The sequence below is a fragment of the Scomber scombrus genome, chromosome 23 (assembly GCF_963691925.1).
Source record: "Scomber scombrus chromosome 23, fScoSco1.1, whole genome shotgun sequence".
In the NCBI taxonomy this organism is placed as follows: domain Eukaryota; kingdom Metazoa; phylum Chordata; class Actinopteri; order Scombriformes; family Scombridae; genus Scomber; species Scomber scombrus.
The window spans coordinates 17,223,420-17,241,574 of record NC_084992.1 but is presented as its reverse complement, the minus strand read 5'-3'; the positions used below and the strand labels follow the sequence as shown (position 1 = coordinate 17,241,574).

The following is an 18,155-nucleotide window of genomic DNA, read 5'->3' as shown; positions in this document are numbered from 1 at the left end:
ATTCCAGTAAGGGGTGCTCAGAGTCAGAAAAGAAGGCAGCATTCATTCACAATGGTATTGCAATACATTTCTAAAAGATATTATACACAAATCCAAAATATTTGATAGGCCATAAATGGAAATATTGTAAATGACAACACAACTGTAAACATCTTCAGCTATGCTCAATCCTCCATCCCCAAGAGTTGTTGATCTTAACATGGAAACATTGAAACAAAAATAGTGTCAAGCTACTCACTCACTCACTCACTCACTCACTCACTCACTCACTCACTCACCTAGACAAACACACCTTGCTCATCTTGCTTGCAGGAGGCCAGTGCGCCTGTGCGTCAGGGGGGGACTTGGAGCAGAGGCAGATGCTGCCTTCACTGACACCGTTGGAATCCGAATTATGACACTAAACAGAAACGACAAATAGAAAAGGTGCATAAGTGAGTAAATTGGCGGTAGGCTGGAGTGGTTTCAAAGTATTTCTACAGTAGGCCTACACTTTTGCATCTAAAAATGTTATTCTGTTTATTTCATTAATGCACATGTATTGAAAATGCTGTGTGGGATTTATTTAAAGAAAATTGTCGTAATGTACTTTATATACAGAATCGATCAAAGACTTATTATTCCTGAATGAAATGACTAGGACTATGTGTAGTATGACTGTAAACGGATACACTTTTGGTTGTGGAGATAATTGAACTGGTGTGTGCTGGAAAACCTGTCCGACCTGTAACACTCGGCTTTCAGATCGTCTTGTCTAAATGGACTTAATGCAGGAAAACCCAGTGGAATTATGTCTGTTAAATATGGCTCTGTTCCACTTACTGTCCCACTAAAGCACAATATACCAACCCTGAGTGACTCACCTAAAGCAGTATTAATGTTATTTATTACATCTGGGAATTTCCAGTTGCATGTCAAGTCAAAATGTATGCCATATAAATGTCTATTGCCCTGCATTTCCTCCTTTATGGCTTTTGTATAATAAATGTGTAATGTGCAATATAATAACATAACAGTACCATAGTAAAAAATGATTCTAAGGAGGATTTGCTAGAATTTATTGTTATTATTATCATTATTGCAGTTGTTTTTATCATTATTGAACATATAGGCTAGTATATGTAGTCGATTTCTCTGCATAGCGTAGAGTAAGGTTTATCTCGGATTAAAATAGCCAATGTAACTCTGCCCCAAACCTTTTAGATATTTGGCTATTTTTCTCTCATGAGCGTTACTGTACCCACAACTTGGCTGCTCAAAAGGACGAGCTTTCTTTGAGCACCTGAAAGCAGCACGATAGCTCCAGCGACTGTAGAGCGCAGGAGAGGTGGAGAAGGAGGTGGATGCTGATCGGGAAGAAGCATGAAGAATATACCCGGTATCTAAGCTGACAGACGGGGAGAGCATCTCGTCTTCCCTCGCTGTTTAGGCGCCGACTGGAAGCGGAGGGAGGCAGCGGGGCTGAGGACATGATGGAGGAGAAGAAGCAGTTTCTTTGTGGGGTGGTGGAAGGTAAGAGCGGCCGACTTCATGACTGACCTGTCAGATCATGTGATTTTTCTTTCTTTGGAGAAATGATCATGAACAGACCTCCGTTTGACCTACATTTGTATTAGTATCATTTTCACACCTTACTGTAGGTGAGGAGGGATGGGGAGTGGTAATATGTGTCTGGATACAGACGGAGGTTGGATGTAGGCTACAGTTACTGTCTTTATGGGATGATGTGGTGGTGATCAGTCAGGCTTGAAGTGGGGATCAAAGAGCAGAGGCTGGGAAGCATGCAGTAATGTCTGGTTCAAAGGCTGCAGGCTAAGTAAAGGAAATACATTTGTGGTTAATGAAGATGATGATGATAATAACCGTGGTCATGATGATTAAGGTGGTTATGATGATACTGTTGATGATAATGATGACTTGAAATTGGGATGATGTTGGGATTATACGTGAGGATGATGATGCTGGAAATGCTATGACAGGATGGGAGGAGGAAAGCTGTTGGGATGATGATGCTGACGAAGAAGAGGATGATGACAATGAGGGTCGTGATGATGATGGAGTGAAAATCTTGACAGTGATGTTGGTGGGAGGGATACTGATGTGGTGGGTGATGGTGGTGGTCATGATGATGATGATATTATCTCCTGATGATAATGTTTGTGGGGATGAAGATATGAAAGTGAAAGGAAATAACAATGAAGAGAAATATGAGAGGGCTCTAATGTAAAGATGCTGTGAGGAGAAGTAATAATAGGAGAAGATGAGGAGGATGTAATGATGAGAGTAATGATGATGAAGAGGAGAGGATATCCACAATAGAAGCAATAGTGGAAATGCTATTCTTGAGGTTATTACTGCAGGAAAGTGCGAGAAAGAATGAGAAGAAGAGGATGATGATCATAACTGCAAAATAATATAGACCACAGTCGCTTTCGGCAACATTTCATAGACATACATTCATTTCCTGGATATTTAACCTTACCCTAACTATAACCATTGACCCAAAATCAGCTTTTTCCTAAATGGGGGCATGACTTTTGTCCCTAAATGGACAAGCAATCCACAAGTAACTGGTCTTAAGTCTGAAATTTGTCTCCAAAATTAGCCTATGACAATGTCTGAGGTGCACAATGTTTCTCAAGTCTGTCTCTGATTGTTATAGACCCTGAAAATAAAACAAAAATATTGTTCATGTGTAATGAAATCTCTCTCTTTTTCTTCTACCAGACAGTAAATAATGCTGTGTTATGACAGATGGTAAGAACGGACGTTGACCCACATCTGTCATTCATTATTTAACACACCTGCAAAGTTAATCATACAAGTGTTGTTGCCCAAAATTCAAAGATACTAAGTTTACTATCCTGTATGCTAAAGAAAAGCATCAATTTATTTGAGAAGCTGGAACCAGGAAATGTTTGGCATTGTATTTAACAAAAGTGACTAAAACTATTAAAATAGTCTATTCAATCTAATTGACTAATTGCTATCTTTATTTAATTGACTGTATATTGCTGAGATGAAATTAAATATATGTCATCTCTGCATATGGTTTGTTTCTCTACTGTCTCAACTTTCCGCTCCTATGAATATTGCCTGTTCTGTTATTGCAGTCCGTTGCAGTGTACTTATTGTGGATATTCATTTTGCTCTAATAATAAAAATGTGACACATCATGCAGCTCCAGCACCATCTACACACACTTGATTACTAATTCTTAGACCTGTGTGTTTCTCTGTCCCATGTGGTGGCATCCAGCAGAGCAGGTAATTGGTTCTGGCTTAGCGGGAAGCACTCTGCAGGATGCACACACACACACATATTCACATTCACAGGTAGACATGTTATTCACACACAGGCACAAAAATACACACTCCCCCATGGGCATGCAGGAGAAAACAGTCTGGATTGTAAGTTGATTTGATTTCTTCTCACTATGACCCACTTACTGTACACACATACACGTGCACGCACACATACACACACACAGACTTATACAGAAAACACAAAGGAAGTAGAGGGACACTGGAGATGCTCTCGTTTCTAAAAATAGCAAATGTGATGGAGAGTCTATAGCTGGAAATGAATTATGCCTCTGCCAAACACTGAGGGGATGGGACCAAGTAAGCACTGGAAGAGCTGGTAACTGTCCAGTTGCTGATTAATTGCTGCAGAGCTGGTGACTGAAAAACAGTGAAGAGAAACAAATGAAATAATATACGCTATGGTGCATTTTCAGTGACCATGAATATGTCTGAAAGTAGCTGATAGTAAACAGATAAACTATAGAAGTGTGTTCCCTGCATAGTCTAGGAGGAGCTTTACTTGCTACTAATAAATGAAATATACAGTATGCTCATTTCATTTTTCTTTCCCTTCTGCAGGTTTCTACGGGAGGCCATGGTCGATGGATCAGAGGAAAGTTCTCTTCCAATGGTAAATCTGTCACTACTCCTCTAAGAAACTAATTAACGTGGTGTGTGCAAGCTTGCACTGTGCAGTAATTAATGTGTGAGCATATGTGTGTAAACCCGGTCAGAGGGGATGTTTTTTTGTTGTTGTTGTTCTTCTTCACATAAATAATGTGAGTGCAGGAGTCACTGACCTGATGACTCTGGGCTAAACAAAGTTGTACGTCTGCATTTCAGTGCTAGCCAGACCTGAGAGAAATCACTGAGGCAGAATGACTTTATAGCAGGGCAGAGTCATTCCCAGTCCTGAGGCTCAGCCATGGGTGACAGGAGGGGGAGAGAGAGAGGGAAGGGCAGATACTTCTTTTTGTTATAGCGGGGAGAAAGAGAAAGAGCATTCGAGATAGGTTGCTTGGGCCCATTTGGATCCACCGTTATTGTTTTTAAGGAGTTGGCTCTGATGGTTTGTCCACCACTTCGGTCCAGATCCTCTAGAGAAATATCTCAGCATCTACCAGATTGATTGGTACAATTGTTTGTGCAGGCATTCATAATTGCCAGTTGATGTATCCTAATGACTTTCCCCCTGTCATTTTAGCTGCTGGATCTTTAGGTTTTGATGATTTAGGTAAAAGGTGGAAACATCTCTTTAATAGATTGCCATGACATTTGATATTGACGTTCATGTCCCTCTCAGGATGAATTGTACCCACTTCATTGATCCCTTTACCTTTCATCTAGTATCATCATCAAGTCAATTTTTTAATTATCCAGTACTTTAGTTAATGAGTAAATACCTTTGAAACTAATTACAACCCCATCAGCCTCATCTGTCCTTTTTGTTTAGTATTAAGCAGCAAATTGGAGCATGTTAACAAGCTAAACTAAGACGGTGAAACTGAACATGTCCATTATAAATGGTAAGCATCAGCATTAGCATAGTCATTGTGAGCATGTCAACATTCTGATGTTAGCATTTAGCTCAGAACACCACAGCCTATAATTAGGCTACAGTGTCAGATTTTGAGGCTTATACTTGTATTTTTAACATTATTTATCTATAAACAATGGTCAACGATAGCATGTCAGCAATATTATTGTATTGTAGTATTTACAGAATTTCAATGTGACTGTCCATTTTGAAGTTGATCAATTGAAATGCACAAAAACACAAGCATTAATATTTATGTTTTATAAAACATGTGTGAGGGTTGAAAGGCTTCCTCTCCTGCCTTGTAATGAACGATAGTACAATTCAGCTTATTTCTTGAACTGAAATCAGAATATTTAGAGATAATTTATTTGTCCTTTTCACCTTTAGAGTGGATAGATTTTGTTGAGCCCATGTATGCTCTTTATTTAGCAACATGTTTTTTTCCATGCAGCGACCTTCACCAGGACACCAGGGAGCTACTCAGCACAACCACACTGCTTAGTAGTTGGCCACAGAGTGTTGAAACAGTGCCAGCTAGTGCAGTATTGGCCTCTACTTTTTAATGAGACCTAGATGTATCAGGATAATATGTGCCATTTAAAACCGGATGGCATCAACGTTCAAGATAATTAAATGTGCTGTACGGTATGAATGCTCCATTCCAGTTTCAAGGCGGCAGGGTCGTGAGCCAAGTCTGTTTGAATCTTGACTAAACAAAGCAAAGAAGACAGCTCCTTATTGAGTCTGCCACAGCAGTTTTCATCAATAGTTGCATCAGCTCATAAAGAGAGACAAGCCCTTTCAGCATGAATCAGCTCGCAGTGATTTCAATGACAGAGAAACACAGTAGAATACTAAAAGGTCATTTCTCCACTTAAAGCAGCATAGCCCATGCATGAAAATCAAAACAGGAACACATTAGTAGTCAGACATGAATAGATGCACAAATTAGAGAGGTTGCATTCCCTTTTCTTTTACATTCATATTACCCCATGTGTGTACCTTGTCCTTTGAAGGGAACCGATTAATTATCTGTAACATACAGTACATGTTTTACATATGTGCGTAACAAGACAAGTCCCTGTTGGGAGCTGTGACACAGTTTTGTATTTCATCAGCCAATAGTCGCAGTCATTGGCATCCCCGGAGATAACTTGTTCCCTCAGCTGCATGTTTTCTCCTGCTCTTAAATATACTTGCAGTTCGAAGTTGCTCTAGATGAAATCATATCACATTATTTGAATTAGTATTTGTGGTTTAATGGGTATATAATCTTTGTGATAAAAACTATAATGTGTCCCTGAATGTGTGCCTAAATGTTGAGTTTAGGTAAAGCTGTGTTATGTGCAGCAGCGTTTTTCTCTAGAAAGCATGTAGCAGGACAAAACACGTAATACGTTGTTTTTTCGTATATTTAAATTGTTAAACCTTAGGTCACCAAAAAGTCATATGGACTTCACCTTTACTAACACACCATTCATTTATATTGCTAGCATGCTAACATTAGATACTGAAAGTTGTTGTTAGATAAGTATTACGTAAAAATACTGGCATCCTTAAAGCAAAATCCATGCTAGCAGATTTGTGTAGATCTAGTAAGGCACAGGGACGGTTTGAGCTAAATGCTACCTGCCAGTTAACATGGTCATAATGACAATGCTAACATGCAGATGTTTAGCAGACAGTGTTATCGTGTTTACCATTTTAGCTTACCGTCTTAGCATGCTAACGTTAATTAGCAGTAAATACAAAGTACAGCTGATGCTAATGGAATTTCATTCGTTTTCCAGGTTATTGGTCATAAACAAAAATTTTGACCAAATTTAGATGTTGACCTTATGATGGCAGTAGATGAAAAGTTAAGGAATCACCAAATGTATTGCAATTCATTCTGAGGGGGACCTGTGAACGTGTGTACCAAATTTCACGGCAATCCACAGCAGTGTAGAAAACAACTAATATCAAGAATAAAAGTCTGCTGGGGATACAGGATTCATTCTCTGTGAACTCACTGACTACTGTATATATAAATATGGACTATGCTGTCAATCGTGATGTCATCAAATAACTATATAAAAACAGACATCAGAAAATGTAGCACTTGGACAAACATCAACGTGATAAGTACTACCTAAAATGACAGAATCTTTGGGAAAATGTATTTCACATGTAATTTAATTTTTTAAATTTGGGTCATGTCTCATCCGCTAACGCAGAGGTGGCTGGATTCATGACCTATGCTGCAGCCAGCCACCAGGGAGTGATTGAGATATTTTGGCTTCACTTTTAAAGGAACTGTCATGATGCCTATCTTTATATACAGTCAGTGCTGTGGACCGTGGATGTCTGCATCAAATTTCATGGCAAACCATCAAGTCCTAGTAGAGATATTTCAGCCTGACCCCTAGCAGTGGACCAATCCACCAGCCAATAGACCAATATTTCCATCCCTAGAGTCATGCTGCTAGTGTGGCACTAAACTTAAATATGGCCCTAAATGTTTGCCTAAATATTGAGTTTCAGGTGAAAACTTTTTGTATGATTGATATCTGCAAAGGACTATTGTTGGGTTCAACTGGAGGACATGACTGCTTTGTGAAGAGATTATGAGGATGAATTTGACTTCTAAAACTTTGTCAGTGTAGCAGCAGCTGAGTGTGTGGGCTCCAGGTTTATTTATAGATCTTTTTTTTTTTTTTTTAGATTGAAGTGTGGGGTACAAATTCATAGCATTGCATAAGTTTGGCAAAGTAGAGCTATGGATGTGTGTACAGTATTTAAATGTGTATGTGTGTGTGTGCGCATGTGTGTGTGCATGCGTGTGTGTGGGTGTGTTGCATGTGTGCGTGTGTGTGTGTGTGTGTGTGTGTGTGTGCGTGTGTGTGTGTGTGTGTGTGTGCGTGTGTGTGTGTGTGAGGGAGGGAGGTAGGTTGGAGCTTTGTGGAGGCGACTTACATACCATCTGTCCAGGAAATGAGGCAGAGAGAGAGAGTGAGAACACAGTCCACCCACAAATGACAAGAAAGACAAGAGCTGGTCCTCTTCCAGCGAGAGCGAGAGAACAATATTCATGTTTGCGTGAATGCATTCTCATGTAGATATTGTTTCACTCCTAGTACTATGCACTATTTATAATTCAAGCGGTCATTTCCTGTAACTTAGCCGGCCATGGAGGCCCACAATCGATGCAGTGGATCTATTTTGTTGCTGCTTTTTTATTTCCTTCCTGCTGTCCTCGCTCCACTCTCAGCTCCTAACCCCTTCCCACCTCAGTTCCTACCTGACAAAGCTAAAGTTTTATTTATGTAATTTCAGTCCTCAAACAATCATACTGTTAACTGTGCACTTCAGTAATATCCCATCATGCCGTTTCTGTCTATGTCTGTCTGTGCCAGGATGCAACGTTGGGGCTTAAACACCTACTTGTATGGTCCAAAAGACGACCTGAAACACAGGCTGTTGTGGAGAGAAGTCTACTCTCCTGAAGAGGAGGGTAAGAACATCCCATTCATCCATCTTTCCATCTGACTGCATCCTAACTTGTTTCACATTCCTACCCCTGAGCATCTTTCATCAAGGTGAAAAGTCAAATAGGAAATTACCTTTTCGACATTATAGGTACATTTATTTCTCATTACCATCCTGAAGGCGCCAAAACAGTTCTAATGATGTCTAATATTAATTTTATTGTGCTCTGGAAGATGCCATGCTGTTAGTCTGGAGGCTTGGTTATTTATAGTTAAGCCGAGTTTCCATAGAGAGACATAAAATGGAGATAAATGTCATATGAAGAGTTTAGTAATATTTATCACTCAGATGTAATTGAGTAATTCAGCAAGTTCTGTTTTCAAATGTATTCCCTCTCCTCTCCTCTCAGGTCAGTTGCGCACTCTGATAAAGGAGGCCCAGTCGAGGGGCCTGAAGTTTGTTTACGCCCTCTCTCCTGGTCAGGACATCGTCTTCTCCTCTTCCTGTGACCTGACACTACTCAAACGCAAGCTGAGACAGGTATACCATACAATAAAACGGAGTACACCCTTGGTCAAAATCACGAAAATGTTGTTTTTAGACAAACTCCAAGAAGAACTAAGCCGATTAACTTGAAAGACAGAATGTTTAACTAGTTAAATAATGATGAAAGATCCATATTAAGGAAGTTTTCACTTTGTTCTTCTTTAAAAACTCTTGTGACTATAGTGAGTTTTGCAGTGTGTTTGAGATCATCGTCATGCTGTAAAATTCCTCTCCTGCCAACCCTCTTGAGACTGGGAGTCATCTTTTCATTCAGTACCTGGGTATAAAGCCTTGCCATCTATAAATGTCATCTCCCTACACTTTTTTGATTCATGCAGCCCCATATCAGCACACTCCCACCTCTCTATGTTTAACTGTTGGCGCTATGCAGTCACTATAGTAGTCATGGCCCAATCTACGCCAAACATGCTGGACCCCATCTGATCCAAACAAATGTATTTTGGTTTCATCTGACCAAAGAATATGCTGCCAGGATTCATCAGGCTTCTTTTCATGTTCTTTGGCAAAGTTTAATCTTGCAGTTCTTCGTGCCGCTTTGTGAGCAATGGTTTAGTTCTTGGACGTCAACCGTAGAGGTTTACTTCATGCCATGTCCTTTGCACTGTTAGAGCAGTCACTGAAACACCACTTTTCACAAATAATCCTTATGCCAAGTCAGAAACACTTACCCATCTGTTTTTCAGTGCATAAATTATGAATTGTGCATGCTGTCATTTTTTGAGGACAGCCCCTGTACCTTCTTTTTTGGTGGTATGTGTCCTCCTGTATCTCCTAACCACTGCTGCAACTGTGTTTAGGCTTCTGTTCAGTAGCCTACATATGACCTTTATGAAGTCTCACAATCTGGTTTCTTACTTGTTGAGGGAATTCCTCACCATGTAGAGCGCCATATTGCATTAAACACAACCAAGGCAAAAATTGAAACGTTTTGGTGTTCAAAGTTCAAAGTTCTTTTATAACCTTGCTCAGGAAATTAGTCTTAATTGGACGGCACAGGTGTGCTCACTTTTGTTGTATTGAGGTTGTACTTTGTGACCTGTATTTTTAATGTAATCTAACAGGTTAGTTTTTAATTATGAATAAGATCAAATACTCTACACCCTAGAAATACTGTGATTATTGTAATTATACCATTTTAGATTATTGAACATTTTTCCTGATATTGCACACGGATATTGACATTACTCAGTTTTGTTACATACTGTATATAACATATACAAATACTAACTGCTTTTTATGGTTTAATGTTGTTATGATGTTGGTTTCTTTTTCTTTCTCGTGCTCAACCTCATGTCTCCCTCTCTCCAGGTATCAGATCTCGGTTGTCAGGCTTTTGCCATTCTGTTTGACGACATTGATCACTCCATGTGTCAGGCCGACAGCGAGGCCTTTTCTTCATTCGCCCATGCTCAGGTCACTGTAACAAATGAGATGTATCGGTTCTTAGGGGAACCGCCTGTCTTCCTCTTCTGTCCAACAGGTAAGAATGCTAAACTGTGACTTGTAAACATTGCTGTGGCAGTTTTTAATGTCTGCCTGAAACTTGACAAAACTTCTCTTTTTCTCTCCCTGTAGAGTACTGTGGTTCTCTGTGTTCTCCCAGCGTATCTAAGTCTCCCTACCTGCAGACCGTTGGAGAGGATCTGCTGCCCAACATCACAGTAATATGGACAGGTGAGACACATGCACAAACCTATAATGATGTAATGGTTCATTAGTCATTGATCGAGCTTATTGTAATTTATAAAAAATAACATCACGAGCGTATGAGCAGTCTTAAAGTACAGTTTCTTGTTTTCTGTTCTTTACTAAATTGCCCGCCTCATTAGTTGACCTGAAATTTCTCAGTTAATAACAGCACACACACACACACACACACACACTAGCAAACACACAGATCGGAATGCACGCATGCAAATACATTTGGGCACAAATCCACACAACCTCCTCCACAGACCAGAAAGCAATTTACTGTAGGTGCAAGTCCACCCACACACATATGGAAGTACAGTAGAAACACACACACACACACACACACACACACACACACACACACACACACACACATTATCGCCTACTCTCTTGAATTTTATTGCTGTAGCTCAGAAGATGTTCTATAGTGGCCTCTTTAAACATGCACCGTGATTGTTACATTTTTTATTGGTTATGTCACATTGGGTTATACAGCTTTATAGCTGCCTAGTATAAGACTTTTCCTTGTGGGATTCTTTTATGTTTTTCTTTATCTGCAAACGTTCTTGCTCTCCTTCTTAGCTGTGGTGTTTCACAGCAGGAAACACGCAGACAGCAGCTGTAGTTGTTGTTGTTTATCAATTTCACGTGTGCTTGAGCGTGAGCAACACCTGCCCTGTTTTGAATCAGGGAAAACAGGAGTGCTTTCAAACAGCTGAACAGACCCAGGTCACTGACAACTCTGCATACAAAATGTGCAAGAAAGCTACTCAAGAAGCTATGTGTCATGAACATGTGGGCATCTTGTGACTCCTGATTGTTCGCTTAGTCAGAGAAAACAAGTTCCTCTTTCAGCACTCACAGTTTATGTAGTCATGTTGCGATCTCGAAGCATACCTAGCTCATGATCATCAGACATCCATCTACATACTTACAGCAACAAAACTTAACATTTTTAGGGTCGTATTTAGATTTTTATAAAATTCTCAGTCACTGTGGTGGACTGGAGGAGACAAAGATACATGCATTTTTTATGAAGTCTCAGTGAATCTCAGTAAATGAACCAAAACTTTTCAGAACTCCTATTATTCCATCATGCTTAGTGTGAAAGTGCCCTCCTATTTGAATGTGCTTCCCTCTGGTAAAGCCTGTTTCTCAAACGTTTATGCTTCCACTTGATCAACCTTTTTTCTTCACTCTGGGCTCCACAGGCAGTAAGGTCATCTCCAGGAAGCTGTCTGTGGACTGCCTGGCTGAGGTGGAGTCTGTCCTCCAGCGGCCTCCAATCATTTGGGATAACCTGCACGCCAATGACTACGACTCTAGGCGTCTCTTCCTGGGTCCTTTTAAAGGCAGAGAGCCTCAGCTGAAGAGCCACCTGAGGGGCCTCCTGCTCAACCCCAACTGCGAGTTTGAAGCCAACTACATCCCACTGCATACACTGGGAAGCTGGAACAGAGCTGAAAAAGAGGAGAGGAAAGGTGAGGAGATCAGTGGCAGGAAGGCAGATGGAAGGAGGAAGTAGCGGTAATGAGTCAGGAGATGCCCCGAGTTAATAAACTAAAATTGACTCTGCCAGAGCTAGGCCTTTTATGTTAGTTCCAGTGCTTCCGGGAGAAATGTTTAATAAGCTAGTGTTGCTTGGCAACGTGTGTGATTTTAACCACCAGGCACAAGTTTAGTCTGGTATAATTTAACTAATTAATTAACTTCAACATCACTATCTGTTTTCCTAGGCAATGTTTCTCAATTAAGCAATCATGCTGACATCTTCTTAGCTGTAGTTTTGCTAAAGTGTTTCATTAATCTTGAATTGCACAATTCACCAATTTCCCCAACCTTAATAATTTACTTAATGTTCCTCTGTAACTTGGATTAGAGTTAGATTAATGTATTTAATGTGTTTTACACAAAGTGGGGATATTTATGATATTCTTCATATGTGAGAACTCTGTATCAGACATCTGTATTGATGTATTTGTAATTGCCCTTTTTTCACCTTGATTTAACATTTGGTAAGAATTTAATGTGGCAGTAAAATACACAAAAATCCAGCAAGAGAAAGTGACAGGAAAAAGAGAGGTAGATGGGACAATGTATGAAGAGAAAGCCAGTGTAGCACTGGCTATTGTTCTGAAGACCGAACGGGGAGGAGAGGTGGCAATGGTGGAATAATTTGTGTGGTGTAATGAAGGAAGAAGTGAGAAGAAGAGGAAGGACCTCTGAGGAGGAGACACAAGGCGGAGGGCTGGAGGAGAAATGGGCATTGAGTGAGGGGATGAGAAAAGAGATGAAGGGTAGGCTTGTGATGTGGATGGAAACGCAAGAGGAATTTTAATGATTACATGAGAAGGAGGGGGATGGGGTGTTTGTAGTCTGTCAGGCAATTACTGGATTCACTCTTTTTGTGCGGGAGCAGTCTAACTTTTTCATTGCTATTGTAGTCCAGATTGAAATAATATTGAGTTTAAACTGTCTTCCTTTGGATTTGGATAAGATGTCATTTTTAACACATGACACAAACAGCCTTTGTTGATGTACAGTAGCTTACATACATCATCTGGCCTCATTTGATGGTTTGGTGCTTTGTTTCTTTATTCCCACGGATCAACTTCTAAACAGAGATATGGTCTTATATTCCAGTACAGCAAAAAAATTTAATGTAGAACAACAATGGTAAATGTAAAGTTATCATTTTAGCCCATTAGAAACAAGGGAAAAAAGAAAAAGAAAAGTAGAAGTGTGTGTGTGTGTGTTATGGGTGTCAGTCAGTCCCGTCACAGATACTGTAATACAATGTTGTTTGTGCTCTAGATGAGGAGTGTGAGTACTGTCCTGATAGAGCTCTGTCTGCTGCACTACAAGACTGGATGGAAGAGCTCAACCAACCACTACAAGCAGGTGAATACTGAAAAATATATAATACTGCAAGATAATTTGGTGCTGTGTTTCTGGGTATATGTGTGTTTTCGGTGTTGATACTAGACTGGACCCAAGCATTTTACCTGCTTTGTCACTATGATGACCTGTGATTGGACTCATGAAATTGGCCTTATTTTCATTGCAGTGTTGAGTGCAAACTGGAATTTTGAAGGTTTCCCATCAATAAAAAACAAAACATCACCAATGCTGTTTCATCATCACAGGTCGACAAAGTGCACGAGCAGAGCAGCGCTCTTCTGCCCCGACGTCTCGCTGCAAAACCCCTGACAGATCCGACTGCTCTTCCACCTTCAGAGGGACCTCTACCGTAGCCAAACTCCCCGTCTTCCCCCTCAACTCCAGCTCACCCCCTTCCTCACCCACTAAGGTCAAAGGGGAAGGGGAGGGACGAGAGGTGGAGAAGAAGAGGCCAAATCAGCCCTGTCAACCCAACCACCCAGCTCCAGGATCCAGACCTGGAGCACCCACAGGTGCAGGCCGGGGACAGAAGGCTCAGGGTTGGGGGCAGTGTGGTGGTAAGGGCCTACTAAGTGAGTCCCAGGTGCGGCTACTGGTTGGTCTTCATTATCTTCCCCATGAGCATGGCCCTTCAGCCCAGAAACTCTTGCAGGATCTGTCCTGGCTGAAATCAAACTGCCACGTGGTCAGCGCTAATAGCAAGAAGGCCCTGCCTCAGAAGGTCAGAGAGTGTTTGATGTGAATTCCCTGTTGATGAAATTTGAATTTGTGTATTTGGTATTTCCCTTAGCAATAGAAAGTAACAAACTGAACTGTCAGTGATGATTACATCAATCTCTACAGTCTAGAAAGTGGTGTATGTGAGAGCACTGTACACACTATGAACTTGTTGTGTACGTGTGTGTATCCCCAGGTTGATGAGTGGCGTGGCCGGGCCTCCAGGTTCCTGTCCCTGTGTGAAGACATAGCACAGCTCCATTGCAGTGTGGTGGGTGGCGCCAACAGGGCAGTGCTGTATGACCTTTACCCTTATGTGTGGGACCTGAGGAACACAGCGCTAGTTGCAAAGGCTTTCATATGCTGGCTCGGTGAGGACAGAGATATGAAAGCACGAAATTGAATATTGAACTATATTGAGCTGTATAACAATAGCAGGCTCTCAGTAGTAGTATCATATACTATACTGTCAGTAATAGTATAGCATAGTATAGTATAGTATAGTATTGTATAGTATAGGATTGGATTGTGTAGTATAGTAAGTATAGGATCATTTAGTATTACAGTATATAGAGTTCCTGCTTCATTTTAATGATGTTGTCTCTCCCTTTACTCCCCACACCAACCACTCATTACCTGTGTTAATCAGAGGGACGCATTTTGAGTGACAGCTCCACCTTGGGCTCTTGGAGGAATTGCTTCCATTGTGAGTAGGCATGACCTTTCAACTCTTTGTGTTCCTGTCTATGAAATTACAAGCAGCCTCTGCTGAGTACATCGTTTTTATCAAATCTAAATTCAATCTGAACAATTACCACCTAACATTCAGTCTTTATTCCTCAGCACTAGCTGAATAAGACCCAGCTGAGAACAGTGCAGTGAGGACTGAAACACCAGATCTGCATCAAATATTTATGGCATCTGCATATAAAACTGAAAAAGAAATTAGTTTCAGCTAATGTCTCTTGAGAAGCTCTAATGCTGTAGAACTTTTTTTTGCTGGCATTAACATTTAATGCTGTTTTAAATGTGCTGGAACATTTTCCATCTGCACTGACTATATCCTTGGCATTTCATTGGCCCTAACCTCATGATGTCATCAGACTGCTATGTGATTCTTGTTTGTGATAGGGTGTGGGAAGACCACAGGGGCAGACTTATTGGGAGTAGAGTCAGAGCCATGGGTGTTCAAAGGCGGCGTGTCTGGGGAGGTGCAGGTAAGATGTGTTTTATTATGTAATGTGACTTGTTTGTGTTATCCTTTCATAACTGTCTGACACTTATACGTGTGTGTGTTGTGTGTGTGTGTGTGTGTGTTGTGTGTAGATGCTTCTCCCAATAGGCAGCAGCAGTGAACTCTTCACTCACCCTCCTCCTCTCTTCCCTACCTCGCGTCTCTACAACATCAGGCCCTACCACAACAAGGACAAGGTACACACATTATGTTTCTAACATTATGCCAGCATTCCCACTAATCTCAGAATTCATGGAAACAGACAGGAAAAGCCTGGAAATGTGATCAGTTATCTGGTGAGGTCTGGAATATGTATGTATTTATAAATAGGTTACTTTAAGATTTTACTTGCACATTATATACAATCACTACATCAACTGCATATCAGTGTTTTAGCTGCTGTACAAACTACAATGCAAACCTTGTTAGAAAAACAAGCTTGAAGCAAGGGAAGGCAGGAAGGAAGAGAGATTTACGGTCATGGAGATGCACTGACTTAGAGGTGGAAAGTCATGTAAAATTTATGGAATTTTAAATGTATGCCACAGAAGAAACCATACATTGAAAATTGCAGCGAAACTAAAGAAAGAGGTTTTATTTTTACAGGATCTGGTTGTTCAGCCACATGTATATTTTTAGTTAATCAGTGGGATAAATCATGTGTGTGCAGAGAAACACATGGCCTAGTGAATCGGGATGTGAAAACACAGCCACCTCTAAATATAAGAATTATTTGAATGATGTTTTGCATTTTTGTGTTTGTGTAGGTGGATTTGTATCGGATGGTGCGCCAACTTCACCTGAGGACTCAGGGTGGCCAAGAGTCAACTACTGCTCATCCAGATGTCGTAGGAGACAGGTGCGTGCTTGAGAGTGAGAGAAAGAAAGATGTAATAGAGTAAACTTCTAGATTTCAAGAGATTTCCACAATTGTTCTTTCTTCAGCAAGTTGTATGTATCTTTTCATTCTGCTAGATGTGTTGGACCGTGCCTGGCATTGTGTCCCGAGTACAGCTTCATCCTGGAGGATGAGCTGGGTGTGTGCGGTTGTGTATTGGGCATCTTGGATGTTCGCTCTTTTGCCAAGCGATGCCAGGCCAGCTGGCTGCCTGCCATGAGGGATAAATACCCTTCCAAAGGGGGCAACACACACTCCAACACACAAGTATGTACACATGTAGTTGTTATTGAGTAGAGGGTGTCAGTTAAACAATTCTTTTTTAGCCATAAGTATTCTATCATGCTAAAGATAACCAATATATAACCTTGTTACACGCAGACAGAAGGTAGACACACAAAACACAGACTCATACACACAAATGTTATAGCATATCAGCACCTGCAGTCACACCATCTGGAACCCTCTTGGATGGATAAATACTCACTGGGAAGTGGTAAGCATACACAGGTAAACAAAGCAAATCACACACACACACATGCACACACACACACACACACACACACACACACACACACACACACACACACACACACACACACACACACACACACACACACACACACACACACACACACAGTGACAGTCATTTTGTGACATCTGTGAAGGATTTAGCTTCCTCTTCACTGCCCACTCTGAGCGTCATGGTGCACACCAACAGTCCCTCTTTGGATGACTAGCATTGACACCACAGTCATAAATTGTATGAAGGTGGGTAAAGCTAATTACTGCTCAACCAGTTTAAATTGGACAAATAAAAAGTTGGTAAAGGTTTGAATATATGTTCCTGCTTTATTATACATAATGACATCATACAAGTTTTATCCTGTATTATAATTCACTTCCATAGATAGATGACTCTGCCCTAATATGTATTTTATAACTTTCTAATAAAATTCATTACCTAGAGGAAAACTGCTCTGCTAGCTATTTCCATGCCAGGACAATAAATGGTTGCTACCAGCTTCCCAGACAGGAAGCACATCAGAAAAGAACATGGAAGTCTATGTCTATGAAATAAAAACTGTTGATTTAGTGGAAACACTGCTCATGTTACGAGACAATATGCTCAAAAAACATACAATGAAAAATATGAATTTACCCATCCACAAAAATATACTGTCTGTTAAATGTCATTACTGGGTAACCTGAATTGGTCCACTATCGGCCAAATGTGGCTCATTATTGCCATCTAGTGGTAGCTGTAGGCAAATACAACAACATACTGCAGGAGTCGCAATCATTTATGGCAACAGTTACAGTCTCATCAGCAACACGTTGTGTGATTGTTCTCGTTTCTCTGCTTCCCTTCTGTGCAGGACCTGATCCAGTTGATGGAGGAGGACCAGGGAGAGTACCCAGACTCGCTCATCTATCATTTCCCCTCCCAGCTGCGACTGGATGCCCTGCCTGAGCTGGTGGACATCAGCGTCAGCCGCACTCTGCTCACCGCCCTCCTCACTGCACTCAAAGCCAACGGTAATGACAGAGTGTTTGGTGTGTGCCCCTTATTCGTGTAAGAAAAATAGAAAAGTGAAGTATATACTTGCCTGTCTGCTTAGGAGCTGCTATTAATGCTACAGTTGTTCAAGTCTTAATGGCTTTTTTGTATGTGTGTGTGTGTGTGTGTGTGTAGGTTCTCAGGGTGTGTTCTGCGAGGTGCAGCCTACAGACCGTCAGAGGCTGGAGTTCTTGACGAAACTGGGCTTCCTTGAGATCCTCAGAGGGGAAGCCAGGAGCAGAGAGGGCGTTGTACTGGGGAGGCTGCTCTAA

The 18,155-nt window shown here is 40.9% G+C and overlaps 2 protein-coding genes across 2 annotated transcripts in view; one reads left to right on the top strand and one right to left on the bottom strand.

Annotated features, from left to right (window-relative positions):
• The window catches only part of LOC134005562 (tenascin-like), a 27,270-nt gene extending 25,799 nt beyond the window's left edge, over window positions 1–1,471 (bottom strand). Inside the window, exons 1-2 of the mRNA XM_062444485.1 lie at window positions 1,376–1,471; window positions 293–400 (exon numbers count right to left, since the gene is read on the bottom strand). Of these exons, the coding sequence (XP_062300469.1) occupies window positions 293–400; window positions 1,376–1,471 (204 nt within the window). The remainder of the gene's footprint in view (window positions 1–292; window positions 401–1,375) is intronic.
• si:dkey-183c6.8 (protein O-GlcNAcase) lies at window positions 1,470–18,155 on the top strand. The gene is made up of 17 exons (XM_062444934.1): window positions 1,470–1,512; window positions 3,885–3,936; window positions 8,241–8,338; window positions 8,723–8,853; window positions 10,189–10,360; window positions 10,456–10,554; window positions 11,784–12,053; window positions 13,387–13,473; window positions 13,719–14,194; window positions 14,387–14,561; window positions 14,840–14,896; window positions 15,322–15,407; window positions 15,517–15,621; window positions 16,192–16,283; window positions 16,400–16,589; window positions 17,702–17,861; window positions 18,019–18,155. Exons 1-17 carry the CDS (start codon window positions 1,470–1,472, stop codon window positions 18,153–18,155), a joined length of 2,430 nt encoding a protein of 809 aa, XP_062300918.1.

Excerpts from the sequence above, each read along its gene's own strand:
- si:dkey-183c6.8 (XM_062444934.1), top strand. The coding sequence starts at position 1,470 with ATGATGGAGGAGAAGAAGCAGTTTCTTTGTGGGGTGGTGGAAG. Across the intron at positions 10,555-11,783 it reads CATCACAGTAATATGGACAG|GCAGTAAGGTCATCTCCAGG; the intron begins GTGAGACACATG and ends TGGGCTCCACAG. Across the intron at positions 14,897-15,321 it reads TTGGAGGAATTGCTTCCATT|GGTGTGGGAAGACCACAGGG; the intron begins GTGAGTAGGCAT and ends TGTTTGTGATAG.